The 14,887-nt window shown below is 37.9% G+C and overlaps 1 protein-coding gene across 3 annotated transcripts in view; it reads right to left on the bottom strand.

Annotated features, from left to right (window-relative positions):
- RBMS3 (RNA binding motif single stranded interacting protein 3) overlaps positions 1 to 14,887 on the bottom strand; it is a 440,168-nt gene that overhangs the window by 311,322 nt on the left and 113,959 nt on the right. For all 3 annotated transcript variants that reach the window (XM_026064203.1, XM_026064206.1, XM_026064204.1), the window contains exon 3: positions 7,224 to 7,282. In XM_026064203.1, the coding sequence (XP_025919988.1) occupies positions 7,224 to 7,282 (59 nt within the window). The remainder of the gene's footprint in view (positions 1 to 7,223; positions 7,283 to 14,887) is intronic.

Genomic DNA, 14,887 nt, shown 5'->3' with positions numbered 1-14,887 from the left:
CCCGGTTAACGCAACAGGTGCTCGGTAGACAGGAAAATAACTCAGCCAGTATCATCACACGCTTCTGCCATGTGTCGCCATTTCTTTGTGTACCTAACCATCTATAAACCCATCATCTGCAAGGTCAAAAGGATAGCTACATATGTATTTTTTAATATGAGCACATACACTTTTTAAATCAAGAAGCTGATAACTTCTTAAAATTGTCATTATTTGTAGAGCGGCATGATAGTGATGAGCCTGCAGAGCAAACAAGTTCTCATGGGGTAAGCTGGGGTGAGAACTTGCAACACTATCACCTTCTCTTCAGTGAATATTTTCACTGTTGTGTAAGCAACCTCATCGTTTCTTATTGGCAATTCTTTTCATTTTATTTTGCTGCACCCTTGCGAAGTGTTTTGCCTAAAGACCCAGCTCCTAGTCTCATGTGGTTACATAATAATAACAGTTTTTAATTCAAAAGAAAAATACTTAGTTCTCAAGCTTTTCTTCTAAGCATCACAGGAGTGGAAAATAAAGGTTTAATAACTAGAAAACAAACTAAAAAAAAAAAATCCAAACATTTACTAATTTTAAACAAACAACCTCACAATGTTCAAAGGGATCTCATGATTTTCTAAAAATTTTGGCCTGGCAAGCTGGTATTGTTTTGCTGGTTTAAAATGTTGCAGAATATAAAATCAGTCATACCATGTAGGAAGAAGAACATTATTTAAAAATATTCATAGTAACAGCTTCCCAAACTAAATGACAGATGGCAAGCGGGTTCTGCGCTAGCGACGAAATTAAAGCAAGTGTTGACGTCCCTTTACTTCCACAAGGACTTGATGCTATACTACCATGTGCTATCCCAGCAGCAGGACTGAACCTGTGACACAACACAGGACTTTGTTTTTCAGACTCAGGAGATTTGGGTTTATCAACAGGTTTGCTTACCAGAAGTGGCACAACTCTGCATAATTTGCACTCTCTGTTCAAGAGACCCAGGACTGCATTAGCAGGGGCTGCTGCAGGTCAGCAGTGAGATGGATTAACAGAGCCATACATAAAATTCGCAGAGCGCCTGCCCACCCTCAGCCTCTATCCAGCTTCCACAAATCCCTCATGGTCCAAAAACTCACCAAATTAAAATATTCCATATTGCTACACTTTTAATAACTTGTGAACTATTATGCCACTGATTACGTAAAACTTTGGAATGGATCGGAAAAAAAGCAAAGCAAACGAACAAACAAAACCAATGCACACAAAAAATCACCACATCTGTTGTCTATCCTGGCATCGAAAATAGGATTGATTTATTTTTACATAAGCTAGAGTTTCAAAATTAAATAAGTCTGTTTTACAAATTATTTACTTTCTACAAGATCCATTTCCCCTTGAAACATGCTGAGCATGCCCTCCTGGTGTGAACAGTTTACAGTCTGTGATCAGGCAAAGACCTACTTGGCTCGATTTTTTTTCTCTCTCAAAATGGCAGTTCTGAGAATCATAAATAACACAGCACAGTCATTGCAATTTGAGCTTATTCCCCATAAATAAAATTCATTAACTAAATAGCTTTCCATGGAGCCTAGCCGCTTTCTTCACCAGCTTATGATTTTACATGGACTTGTTTCATGTTGATAGTCACTATCAAATTTTGCTATCTCAAATATATTGGGAATAATAATAATTAATAAATACAAAATGAAAATGAATGAATTTGTATAATCACAAATATGCATTAATCCTCATAGAATGTGTGCAAAAAATTACTAAAATTTGAAGTTATAAAACTGTATTGCTTAATGTACTCTCTAAGTCGTATCTATTATGCTCTAAAAAGTTTTGTTTAGCAGAGCAGAAGCCTCCTATTCATCAAGCTCCAATTCATTAGGATACATAAGGATGCTGGTCAGCTTAAGCAGATGAGTAGCACCACTGACTTAAAACACAAGGCAGGACAAACTCCTTGTGGGAGATATGAAGCAGCACTTTATCATGCCATTCCAATTATCTCCAACACTTACAATAAGCCTGCAGTTATCCCACTTTTGTTGCACAAATAAACTCTCAATTTATAAAATAGGTCATGGTAAGATTTAAGTTTTGGTCTAAAAACAGCAGGGCAACTGGAGAAATGAAATTGTATGGGATACATGGTGGGTTAACATAGATGACCTAATTTTTTTTTTTTTTTTTTTTACCATAAACCCACTGCAACCCTAATGAAAGCTTATCTGCATCCCAGTTTCTGTGTTTTAAAAATGAACACATCATTGCTAACAACAGGTTTCTTGACAAGAAAAATGTCTTAATGAAATATTAAAATTATAAACAGAGTCTCTATAGTTCCCCTCATCATGTTAGGCACATTTCTTTCCTAAGGCAAACACTCCTATTCAACGAATCAAGTCGCGCATGGTTTGAAAAAATATACATAAAATGAAGAATATGCAGTTGAAGTGTTTGTCTCCTACACATTACTGTGATTCATAGCTTTTATTTATTAAAAAAAATTCCCACAGGTGGGATTTAAGACTTTTAGTCATTTTCCCATGCTCATCTTCTCAGGTCCTAGTGAAATGCTCAAAATAATACGAGCTCCTGATTAAACCAGGAAGTAAATCTGTATGCATGCAATTAAAGTGTATGCAAGGGCAGATGCAGATGACAGTAATTCATACTCTAAGAAATGGGCTTGTGTATTTGGCAGATTAACTGTTCTGTATTCCATTGCTATGAGGTATGGAAACTGTACTGCGAAACAACCATTACTCATTCCCTCTGCATGAAGCACGTAGGTCTATCAAAGGCGAGCCAGTTTGGAGAGGGCGGGGGAGAGGGCTGCAAAGAGAAGAGTCGACGCGTTTAAGATAAGCGCTTCTCCTGAATGGTTTCTTTTATTTAATTTCCCCTACTTTTTAAATTAGAAAATACAGTAGACCCAGAAGGGAAATGCACAAGGGGGAAGAGGGAAGGACAGGGGGGAGAGAGGCAAAACGCAAAACCAGCCAAAACTCTCCAACTTGTTCATTAGGGTTTTTGTGTTTGAACATCTGAATGAATCATGTGTCTGTTTTTCATTATTCTCCATATGTGATTGTTCCCTGCTTTGTTCAGTGATTTCTGGCCACTTTGTCATGACTGTGCTTATTTTGTTTTATATATTGTGCTATTACAGAGTGATTGTTGCTTCTACGATGCCTCACTTACCATTTATGCCACCAACAAAGAACAATCTTAAAATGAGAGGTTACGTCAAAAGGTTTCCCTAGTGAACTCTCTTGAAGCACAGATGATTTCTTTAGATGCAACTGCTTAAGTCATACCAGGGAAAAATCCTCAGATAACACTATTCCTTAGCACAACAGGAATATCCTTTTAAAAATCTTTTTTTGTTTGGAGAATAAATTAAAATCAATTTCAGAATGTTTTCCTCATTTTTGGAAGAGGAAACCTAAACAGTAGCCTGTCTTAACAGATCTGCACATTGATTCATGCATTGTTTGAAAACATTTCTTTCTTTTTACATTTTTAGGTTTACTCTACAGCTTGGACAAAACACAAACGATGCTGAAATGTAATCTGATGTCTCCAATTACAGGGTGACTTCTTTATCACCTGCTTGAATTTAATCCATCCTGCTGCACTCTATGAACATCATAGGATGATGCATTCATTTAACAGAAAATCTCATACTTTGTGGAAGATGAGTGAGATCCAGAAGACTGGAAAGGAGCACAGAAAATGTCTGGGTTTTGTTTTGTTTTGTTTCGTTTTTTAAGGCAGAAGGAATGTAGGTCCCAGTGAATTAGAGCCACTTTAACCCAATTTCAACTTCTGGAAAAATCTTAGAACAAATAGTCATATAAATCCATTCACAGACCCTAGAAGATAACTAGCGATTAGTAACACCCAGCATGGATTTATCAAGAACAATTAATGTCAAATCATACTTGCTTCTAGAAGCAGATAACTAGTCTTGTGGATAGGAAAGTGCTATATACTTTGGTAAGATCTTGGCTGTCCCTCATAGAACAAACAGGTGGGAGAAACACAATCCAGCTAAAACTGCAGTGACGTAGGTGCCAAATTGATTGGCACATCCAATTTAAAAAGAAGCTCTCTGTGGCTCACTGTCAGAGTATCTGGTGTACCGAGAGGGTTTCCTCAAAAGTCCTTCCCAGGCCTGATATTACTCAGCCTTTTCAAAATTATCTTGTCCAGTGGATTAGAGAAATCATTTATTAACTGTGAAGAGGATACTAAAGAGCTAGGTGCTGCAGGCACTCTGGAGACTTAAGATTTGAGAATAATCTTAACAAATTAAGGCATAGCCTGGGAAAAAAAATAAAAAAAGCATAAAATTCAATACAGACAAATGAAAAGTACTAGCCTGAGGAGGGAATAATCAACAGCACAAAGTCCAGCGCACAATAAGGAACGCCTAGCTGGCGGCAGCGCTGGCAAAAGCAACTAGAGTCGGGAGCTGCACAGTCTCTCAGCACAGGAGAACAGGGCTGTTCCCATGCAACACCCTGCATTGCAAAAAAGTATATATAGTTTTTATTTAGGCATCTATAATGTAAACACACACATATACATTATATGTAAATAAACAAGAGAGTCACACGGAGGAAAAACGAAATGACTTTTCCACACTATTGAAAAGGGTAAGATTTAGGCTGCCTGACATCCTGTGCCCAGTCTAAGCACTTCAAGAAAGAAGCAAGCTAATTAGAGAGAGACCAGGAGAATGCAATATGAGCAGAAACTTGAAACAAAGTACCTGTAAGGAAAGAGGAAAATGACTAGTGTTTAGTCTAAAGAAAAGGCACGATAGACACATAACAGTCTTCAAATACATACAAGTTTGCTGCAAAGAGGAAAGGAATAAACTGTTCTGCATGTCCACCAGGGATAAGACAAGAAGCAATAGGCTTAAATTGCATCAGGGAGATTTAGGTTAGACATTAGGAAACACTTTATTATAGTGAGGATAGTGAGCACAATAAGAGACTGCCTAAGGAGTTTGTGGAATCTCCATCTTTGGAGGCTTTTGGGAACCGATTAGACAAACATCTGTCAGGAGCCATTTAGGTAGAGCTGATCCTGGCCTGAGGCAGGGGAAAGGACCAGCCGACCTCTTGAGGTCCCTTCCAGTTCTGACTTCTATGAGCTCTTTTTTAATTTTTTTTTTTTTTGGCAAACTTACTGAAGAGGAAGGAAATTGTACCCAGCATTTAAAGAAGCAACACACCCATTCTTTTTATGCCATGAAGCATACCGTTAATAAATCCAATTATGTTTATGATCTTTTAATGGTACTACTTATGTCATAAAGATCCATCCTTGAAAATATAAATAAATATATCTCTCTGCCCTACAGTATAATAACACAGCATGAAAACAAACTTTTAAACATTCCAGCTCACTGTTATATAGCCCCTACTACAATAATATCTAAACAAACTACAATATCAATGTCACCAAACCCAGATGTTTTTCTTTTTCTAAATTCTCTCATTCATATTCTTTACACTCTTTTCACTTCACATTTTTCTATTTTGCAAACAAATCCATTCCTTATGCAATTTACCATGGGCAAAGGGAATGGAAAGAAGTTCTGATCACATGGCACCATGTTTGCAGGAGTGGTTAGGGAGACCAGTAAAATGTATTTTTTTAAAAAAAAAGCAGGGACAACCATCAAGCACACTTCCCCCAGATTCACTCCACCAAACTTCAGGTGCTCAGCTGAAGCATCTAAGTTGAGGGCATGGTTGCTTTAGACTACCAAGATCAGCAGAGACAAATATATTTCTGTTATAGATTTCCTCTAATTAGTCAACATGCTTTCAAGCCCAGTTTGAGTCCATCCCATCCTCTTGACTGGTGTTGCCCATTTCAGGTAGCCAAATTAAAAAAAAAAAAAAGATGAAAAAAGAATGGAGCTGACACCTGAGAGAAAAAATGAAGTACCCCTCAGTCTTCTGTAGTGGTGGGAAAGGGAGGGAAGACCTATGTGTCCCTGTCCCCAAACAAAAGTCTTAGTTGGAGTGCGAGATGGTGAAGCACTATCTTAACCAAATTATCCTATCACAGCATTCCCATTTCTCATCCCTCCCATCCAGCAATTCTGGCCCTTCCAGCTCTCCTGTTCCTAAGCACCCAGCTCTTCCCTGCCCAGGAGCCCCATCCCCTAACCACTCTGATCCCAAAGCCCTTCCTATCCCACCGTGCTCCAGGTAATGAATGCTGTTGCTGGTAGGCAAGAGGTAAAGGCACGCAATTCTACAAACAGCAAGAACACCTTTGCTACAGCTGGCAGGATTTTGCCCCTTCTCATGATTTCCCCTAATGTCTTTCGCTGCTGCTTCTCCACAACCCTATCTTGCCACTGGTGAGATATTCCTGTACTGCAACATTTTTCTTTATACAAAATCGTATAGAAATGCTGTCCAGAATGTGCTTCTTATGAGAAGGATCTACTAAAGTAGATCCTATTACTCCAAAAAGATTGTGTATATCACTGGTGTGACATTACAGAGTCATTTTAAAACAGAGCTCCCACGAAATGATGGCTCTTCAGACTGGTAAACCAATAATAATTCCAGTCTTGAGATATTTCTACATATCTTAGTATATATCTAGACAGATATAGCTAAATAGATATACACACACATACAAGTATCCAACATGCTGTATTTCACTAAAGAAATGTTTTGATACGTTAGCAAAGAACTGAAAATGTGAAATTGGAAGAGGAGTCATTTTCATATCTTGGTATCGCAACTTGCAAATCTATTTGTGTTACAATGAATATTTTCTTCCTCCAATAGCGTAGGCCACAACATCACAAGATAGAAAAAATAAACCAGGTTTTGCTTGGGGAAGTTTTCCCAAAGGTTTTTTGTTTTCATATAGGAAATCAATTTGCATCACTGATGATATCATTCAAATCAGACAGCACTATGTGGTTAGAAGGTAATTTACTTTTCTGCCGAAGCAATTTGATACTTGTTCTGATTTGTGATTTTCATTTTGTTTGTTAATGAAAAAAATTAATGAGAAATGTTACTGGAAACACAACTGAAAGCATTGGCATTATTAAATATGTTTGCAATATACCGTACATTATGTTGATTGCACAGTTGGAGCCAAAGCCTTGGCAGTCAAGCCACCAGTCAATCATTCAAACAGACAATGAACTCACAGGGAGGACTTTTTGCACATACCTTTGCACTGATTTGTGTTTTTGTCAAGAATTGCCTTTGTGGATACAATTTTCCCATACCTAAAAAGAAGACAAAAACCAGAAATTCATGTTAACATATTATAACCATATACATAGATACTATTTTTACACACACACACACATACAAGGGAGAGATCCAGTGCTCTTGAAGAATGTTTGCCTGATACTCCTGGAGAGGTTCTTTCTGCTGCTTCAGTTCAACAAACACCTTTAGAGTTCATCTGAAGAGCCCTGGTCATTTGCCATACCCTGTCCACCTCTATCACTGCGCTCAGACTCCTGGCATAAATGCCAATTATAGCAGAGATTTTAGGATGCCAGTACTGCTAAAAATGTTCCTTTGGTTAAGTAAATTAACCTCGCTTAAGAATATATTTCTAATTCTGAGCTGCCAAATAAGGTTCGTTTTAATATAGATGGACCAGATTCCTCCAGGATTAATATTATCATTCTTCATGATAATACCTGGAGCTGACTTTGGCCTCAAAGACGTTGGAGCACATATCTTAAGAAGGCATAGCCAAACCCTCTGCCGGGATGATTTATGACTATTCTGTGGGCCAACTTGCCCAGAAGGAAATTTGGCCCATGCAGTGGCCCTTCATTTATTTGATTTACTTAGATTTAAAATCAAATGCATGAAAAACATGCCTCTCGTGTACAGTAAAGGGCCTCTGACAGATACATGGAAAAAGAATCCAGCAAAAATCAGCGGCTAACTCACAACAACCTCAAATAAAACCCAACCCCTACCTAAGCTTCCGCCAACAAAAACTAACACCCAGCCTCCATTTTAGCTGGGCCACTCCTAATGGATTGATACGTTTTTTTCATCCAAGTCACGTGAGAACTAAGAGCTACCATTGCTTGCCAGCAAAGACAGACATTTGCGGTTCTGCTGCTTTATTACAGACTTCCCAGAGTTATTTGCTGCATACTGTGATCCTGCAAACACTTAGTTACTTGAGAGATTTTACTCATAGAAGTAATTCTGTTCACTTCAGAAGAGGCTTCCTCAAACACATAAAGTTACTTGCACACCTAACTGTTTGCAAAAACAGACATCAGAGCAGGAAAAGGTGCCACAATAACACATAGTTATAGGCAATTAGCTGTATGTAAGCTTTTCACTTTAATCTACAGCTATAAACCTTGAGCTCTACCACAAGAAAGTAATTAGAATTAATTTGAAGAGCTTTCCTAAATATTTCAAGTAATTATTTTGCAGTAATCAGAACATCAGCTGTGATGAAGAATGTTAACTTGTGTGCTGCATGCAATCAGGCAGATACTTCATTCCTACAAATATATAATATTTCTTTCTTGCACATATGGAGAGTGGTATAAAGTTACGCTTCCTTTTCAATGTTGTTTGGCTTTCTGTTTGTGTGAGCTTTATTAGTGCGATCTGATCCACCCAGAAAGTCCAAAAATGTAATCCTCAATGACAATGCTCACAGAAATAAGAAGAATAAAATGTTGCTTAAGAGCTGGCCTCTTACTCTTTTGCATTTAAATGGCAACTACTATAAAATCCAACAGCCTGCACCTCTGCTCTATAAAGTACTGGCATTATTAATGCAAAAACTACTAGGCATGGTTTGTATGTCACGAGAAAACATGAGCACTATCTGATTTCCCCCTGAATTATGGTGCATAGAGATATCTTTCAAAGATTTTGAATCAAAAGCTCTGGCCAGAAAAAGATAATTGTGGAATTGAGTTCATCTCAATACCTTATTACCAACCCTTCAATACAATGACTGTATCATTAAGGTAATCCTACTGCATTACAGTATCAGAAGGAATAGATGTTATGAATCTGTGCGATGGCTACCTCAGGAATATGTCTGCTGAAAATCTGAGCTGAAATTTCCATTCAGAGGCTTTCCAGACTAATGTGTTGTTTTTCATTACATTCTTCCCACACTGCTATCTAGAAGTGTAGTAAAGCACAAATAAATTTTTACTGCTTATTTTTAGTCCTTTTAATCCCTTACATTCAACAATGTTTTTAATGCTTTTGTAATGTAATAATTCTCATTTAAAACCAGTTGATCACAGGTATGAAAGAGCTTCCACACCACCAGCAACTACACAGACTAGGACTCTTCAGCCTATGAAAGAACGAGCCATGCACTGAGATGGTCATTAGTTGTCTTCATCGTTTCTCATAATACATAGGAAGCACCAAGAAAATTATGAGGCGGCAAGTTTAAAAACCCCGAAGAAGGCACTTCCACATAATGCACCGTTAACTTGCGGGACTCACTGCCACAGAATGCTGCAGGTGCCCACAAGAGTACACCTGCACAAAAAAGTTATCAGGCAACTTCTAGGGTGGAAGATCTCTCAGGAAACTAAACTCGAAAACACATTTGTGGCCCCAGAAGTCACATATTGCTAGAAACCTGGAGAGTATACAAGAGAACTATCATCATGTGTTGGCCCTGTTTTAACACCAGGCACCTCTACTGACCGCTGCTGGAAACCAAATCCTGGTCTGAACCAGCCCAGCCATTCCTACATTCTAATAAAACACCAGTTTTGGTGGGGAAATAGTTTCTTAGGAATATTAGTATTTCTACCATTTCTTGTGTATGTCAATTTGGGATGAAACTTTTCCAGTTATTCGATATCCACTTTTAAAATGATAAAGCTCATTTAAAACACTTCCCCTACAAATGACAGTAATACATAGACAGCACACTGCGGGTATGAATAAAGGATGATAACACAGTGCTGTGCAGAGAGACGCAATCTCCGCGTGCCCGAGCTCAGTGCTCTGCCCTAGCTGCAGATCTGGGGCAAAAACCACCCTCAAGCACCCCATCCCATCAAACCCCACATTTGCGGACTACTCGGCAGACTGTGCAAAGATGCAAGCCGTGCAGAAATAAACCCCTAGCGGGTGTCAAAGCTGCAGTATCAATAGTTCATTTCAAGACTTTGCAGGCAGTCATCAGTACTTATATTTCAGACCAAGGTGGAGTGATAGGTCCCATGTTAGTTATTTGATAACTGGTGTCAAAATGGAGATAGTTGGTGGAGGAAGCACTTCAGCTGCAAGAGATACAACTACAGAAAGACAAGAAATCCTTCCCACTGCCTGCTCCAATCCCCAGCATTTTGCTGTCTCAAGGAACACGAAGGATTTGAGCGAGCGCAGGTGACCCATCCCTGCTCCTTGCCAAATGCAGGGGAAGGCAAGCGGGGCAAGAGGGTCAGAAGGACACYGGGACTCACCCAGGAGACCAGCCCAGAAGGCAGAGGGACCCCTGCCAACCACCTACCTCCCAAGGCAGCAAGCGGGCCAAGGGACAGCTGGTCACTGAGGGCTGCAGGGTCAAACAAGGAATTTCTTGGGAGGCCAGAGCCACTTTTCACGTTTTTGGTGCCATTAAAGAAAACAAAAGACTCTGGGATAGCTACATTTTATTCCATCCTTCAAGCCAGCCTTCAGGCTGGCCATGACGAGTCCTGTAACGCAAAATGGCCATCAGGTCAGACGAGCCAAGTCTCTTACCACTCGCCCAACTCCCTACTACCTGGACACAGCAATTCTCATATATCCAAACAACATGCTAAGGGGCACAAACATGTATGAAACACAGCTTTAACCAGAATGAGGGAATTTCTTATGCRTTTTAAATAAAGTCAAAGCCTGGGATTTAAACCCAGGTAACTTGTTCACAGAATTCTTTCTTGCTTATTTAAACAAATGGAGTTACCATGTAATTTCCAAGTTTAGAGTTTAATAATTACATCCCGAGTGTTCGGGTTCACTCAGGGCCTTATGCATTGCTCAGAGCATAATTTGTCCTACTGAATACAGCCTGCATTTCTATGCATTTAGGTAATATATACTTTTAACTCTGGAACTTTTGTACTGGAATGAATTATGACCAGAAGTAATTGAATTTAGATAAGCAACTTTGAGGCTCTTTCATTCTTCTGAATTAATATATAAAGAGCATAATTGGGTTTATTTTGTTTAAGAGCAGACTCTATTAGGAAAATCATGGATTTATGAAATTTTATTCTCTGAGAGGTGTTGTCCCAATAGATATACTACCAAGTGAACTTAAGCCATCCAAACATGCACAAAAGGGAAAGTGACTCAGAAAGAAAGTTCTAATTTGCACGATCATTTCTGCGCACTTTGTCTATCATAACATGACATATTCAATGCTTGTATTTTTTCCTCCAAAATATAACACTTAATGTTCTATCCATTAAAAAAGATTGGGCTGGTTTGTTGTTATTATTCTGTATATTATTTTAATTTAAAAAATGGAAAGTTAAAACCAAATTCTCTTTTCATTCATACAGAGATACAACCACAAAACGTATACCCCTCAGAGCACTTTTTGTTTTCACAGACCTGTACATGGTTTGTGTAGCAAAGAGAGGTAGTTGCAGGGAACTTGCTGCTTATTGGATTAATAAAACTGTACTCCTGCCCAAGACAGTAAGAGTTGAACATTCAATTGTTCTTGTCTTCTCCACTTACTTCTGTCTGGCTGTCAACTTTACAGAAATCATTTCTTCATGGAATATAATACAAGCCAGTACAGTAATTTAAAATAACAACTTGTCCAAGTTTTCAAGAACACCACAATAAGGGGCGTGGGGATGGAAGGGGCTCTTAAATCCTTTGGTTGTACATCTAAAACTGACCCTGGACTTCCAAAGGGGCTACTCAGTCATTAATACTGAATTCTGTAAGGGATGGGAAATGCTCAGCAATTTTGAAGCTCAGGCTATGTATTTCATTTCTTAACGATGAAGTTAGGAGCCCAGTTTTAAGCAGACAGTAATGAATACTGTGGCATCTGTGAGGGGTGAATTTTCAAGAGAATGCAAGCTGATTAACTAGTGAAAGAATGCGTTCACATTCAAGACTATCCTCTGGTACTGATTTTTCTGTTAGGAAAGACTGAAGTGATTTGGTTCATGTATGTGCTTATCTTGTTCACCATCACCCCACATCCAACAAAAACTACACTTTTCATAAGTATGAGAGGAAAAAAAGCTACATTAAAAACATAAGTTAATTATATGTACATATCTATGAACACTATTATTACTTTAGACAAATAAAAAACAAGATCAAGCAATTCCCCTGCATAACAGCTCCATATTCAGGAGAAAAGAACCTAAAAGATTATTTCAGAGTATGGGTCTTGCCATTTACATTACACTACATTTACAGATCATATTCATAAATCCTGCTTTTCAGGAGAAAATGCAGGCACCGTTTAGCTCAAATCACAGGTTTCTAATCCAGCACTGGAGCAGCTGTGATCCTTTTTGTGTTCTTTTAGCAAAGAACATAGAAAACTGGTAGTTTTAGTGAAGTTCACTTGTAAAATTTCTACAACTTAGGGTGGAGAGTACTGCAAATGGACCTCTTAAAATGTGCACAGAAATACCTACAACCAAAATATCCCTCCATTCTTTCCTTTCCAGTGTCCCTAAAATACTCAGCTGTTAACGCACAGAAACACATGTCCTACATGCAAATTAGAAATATATTTACAAGCCAGTATCAGATATTTACCAAGAAACAGAGTCGTATTTCCTATTCAAACTAATCGGTATTCACATTCCTAAATGTTATACGTGCACCCACCTCTGGAAAAACAGTCCCATATAAAAGTTCACTGGCTCTGAAGATTTATTGTAATTGTTTTCAGATCTTGGGAAAYTAAGCCAGTGTACACAGAAGTTACAGTGAATCAAATTCCAACAGATACTAAATTTCTGGAAATATAAAACACCTGAAGTTTCAGACCTGCATGAAGTTTATTACTTTGGTAGCTTAAAGGTAATGCTTCCTGGAGCTTTGTTCCTTTCCTTGCCAAAATATAGATTTTTTGCCTGCATGTAAATGAAATTAAGTAGCTTGATCCAACACTTGCAGAAATCAAAGGTAGTTTTTTCATTGCCTTCAGTAGGTACAAGATCAAATCCTACTTAYAGCACACGTAGGGCTACAGATTTGTCACAGTCTTGATACCCAAGACAGAATAAAATGCCACTTGCCTCCCCATAAAAGTCTGACATTTTACAGTGTTCTTTTCCCAGTTTTTTGCGATCAAGCAAGACATTTAGCTCTTAATTGCCATTTTCATTCTAAACACTGTTTGTTTTGAATTAGTGCTATATATTATATTTATTTTATGTCTGTATGTTTGACATGAAGCTATTTAAGACTATTTAAAGCATGCTTACATTATTGTATATCGTATTTAAATTAAAATTCTGACGTTAACATTTTTGCTTTGATAGAAAGCTATGTTTTCCCTCACAGTTCTGCCATGACAAATAACCAGTGTTAATAATTAATTAGCAAAATATTTTACAGTTGCTAAATTAAGTATGGAAAATGAAATTCATGCACAAATTAATAACTGTGATTTCATGCAGAACACTTCAGTCCGTCTTCTGGGCCATCATTAAATCCTCAACTACTAATTATTCCGTAACTGCAAGAATTCAGATGTCTTTAAAAAATGCAACTTTTGTTTGCAGACACGCAGTAGTACCACTAAATTTTCTGCATAATGATAGGATGCATTATTTGGAAGGAACTTAGGCATCTGAAACCCTTCACAGAATGAGATGTGGTTTACTGTACCCTGGCACAAACAGTAATGTCAGGCATACCCTAATTTTCAAAGAATGGGAGGGAAAAAAGCTATCTTGTTCTACTATAAAGACATCACCGGTGTTGGAGCAAAAAATTAAGCAGATCTTCAAACCTGAAGAATCTCCCCTACCCAACAATTTAATTGTCTCAGATATTGTGGAAATAACCACCCTCCCCTCCCCAACATACCATTCCTACATGCAAAACTAATTTATTTTGTATGTTCTTGCATGCTGTGCTGTCTTGTATCCGATTTCTCATTCACAGTGTTGCTTGCTTACGGAGGATTCATTGTTAAATTACAGTTAGTATGAAGCAGCATGCCAGCATACCATGATATTAATCTCTAAAGTATTCAATCATTTAACAATGGCCTCATTATTCAAGGGAACTCTGAGCATTCAGTTTGGGCAGATTTCCTGACATTTCGCTAAAACAATTTACTCTTAAAAGAGTTCTATGACTGCAACATAATGTAAAAAAATATGTATCTCAGTCAGAAGGTACCTCTCTAATAACAACCAAGAAACTAAAAGGAATTAAAAAGAAAAGGAATTAAAAAGAAAAGCAAGAACTCCAGCTACCACCAGGGACTGTGAACTCAAACTGATAATTTAAAGCTTAAGCATTTTAGAGTTCACACAGAGGCCATTTGAATCAAATGCATGAGTGAGACCTCTTGAGTTCACAGAGCTCCCATTTCATTATTTACAAATTATAAAATTCCAGGTACTTCGGATGTCTTTGGACACAACTTAGTTTCTGGCAGGACTGTTAATTAAGATTTTTACATTTCAAAACACATATTTTAGGAACTATATCACAGAATTGCTTCTTTTTCTTCAGTATATTTATTTTAAATCTTTTATTTTCAGGGCTGGAATGTTGGTTATATTCATTTTCCACATGCTGAACTTTGACACAAGTGGTGCAAAGGAGCACATTTTTCTCTGCTTGAAATTTTTAAGGAGAAACAACAAGAGCATAAT

The sequence above is a fragment of the Apteryx rowi genome, unplaced genomic scaffold, assembly GCF_003343035.1.
Source record: "Apteryx rowi isolate R43461 unplaced genomic scaffold, aptRow1 scaffold_210, whole genome shotgun sequence".
NCBI lineage: Eukaryota > Metazoa > Chordata > Aves > Apterygiformes > Apterygidae > Apteryx > Apteryx rowi.
The sequence above is the reverse complement of the archived record's forward strand: the minus strand, read 5'-3'. Positions and strand labels throughout refer to the sequence as shown.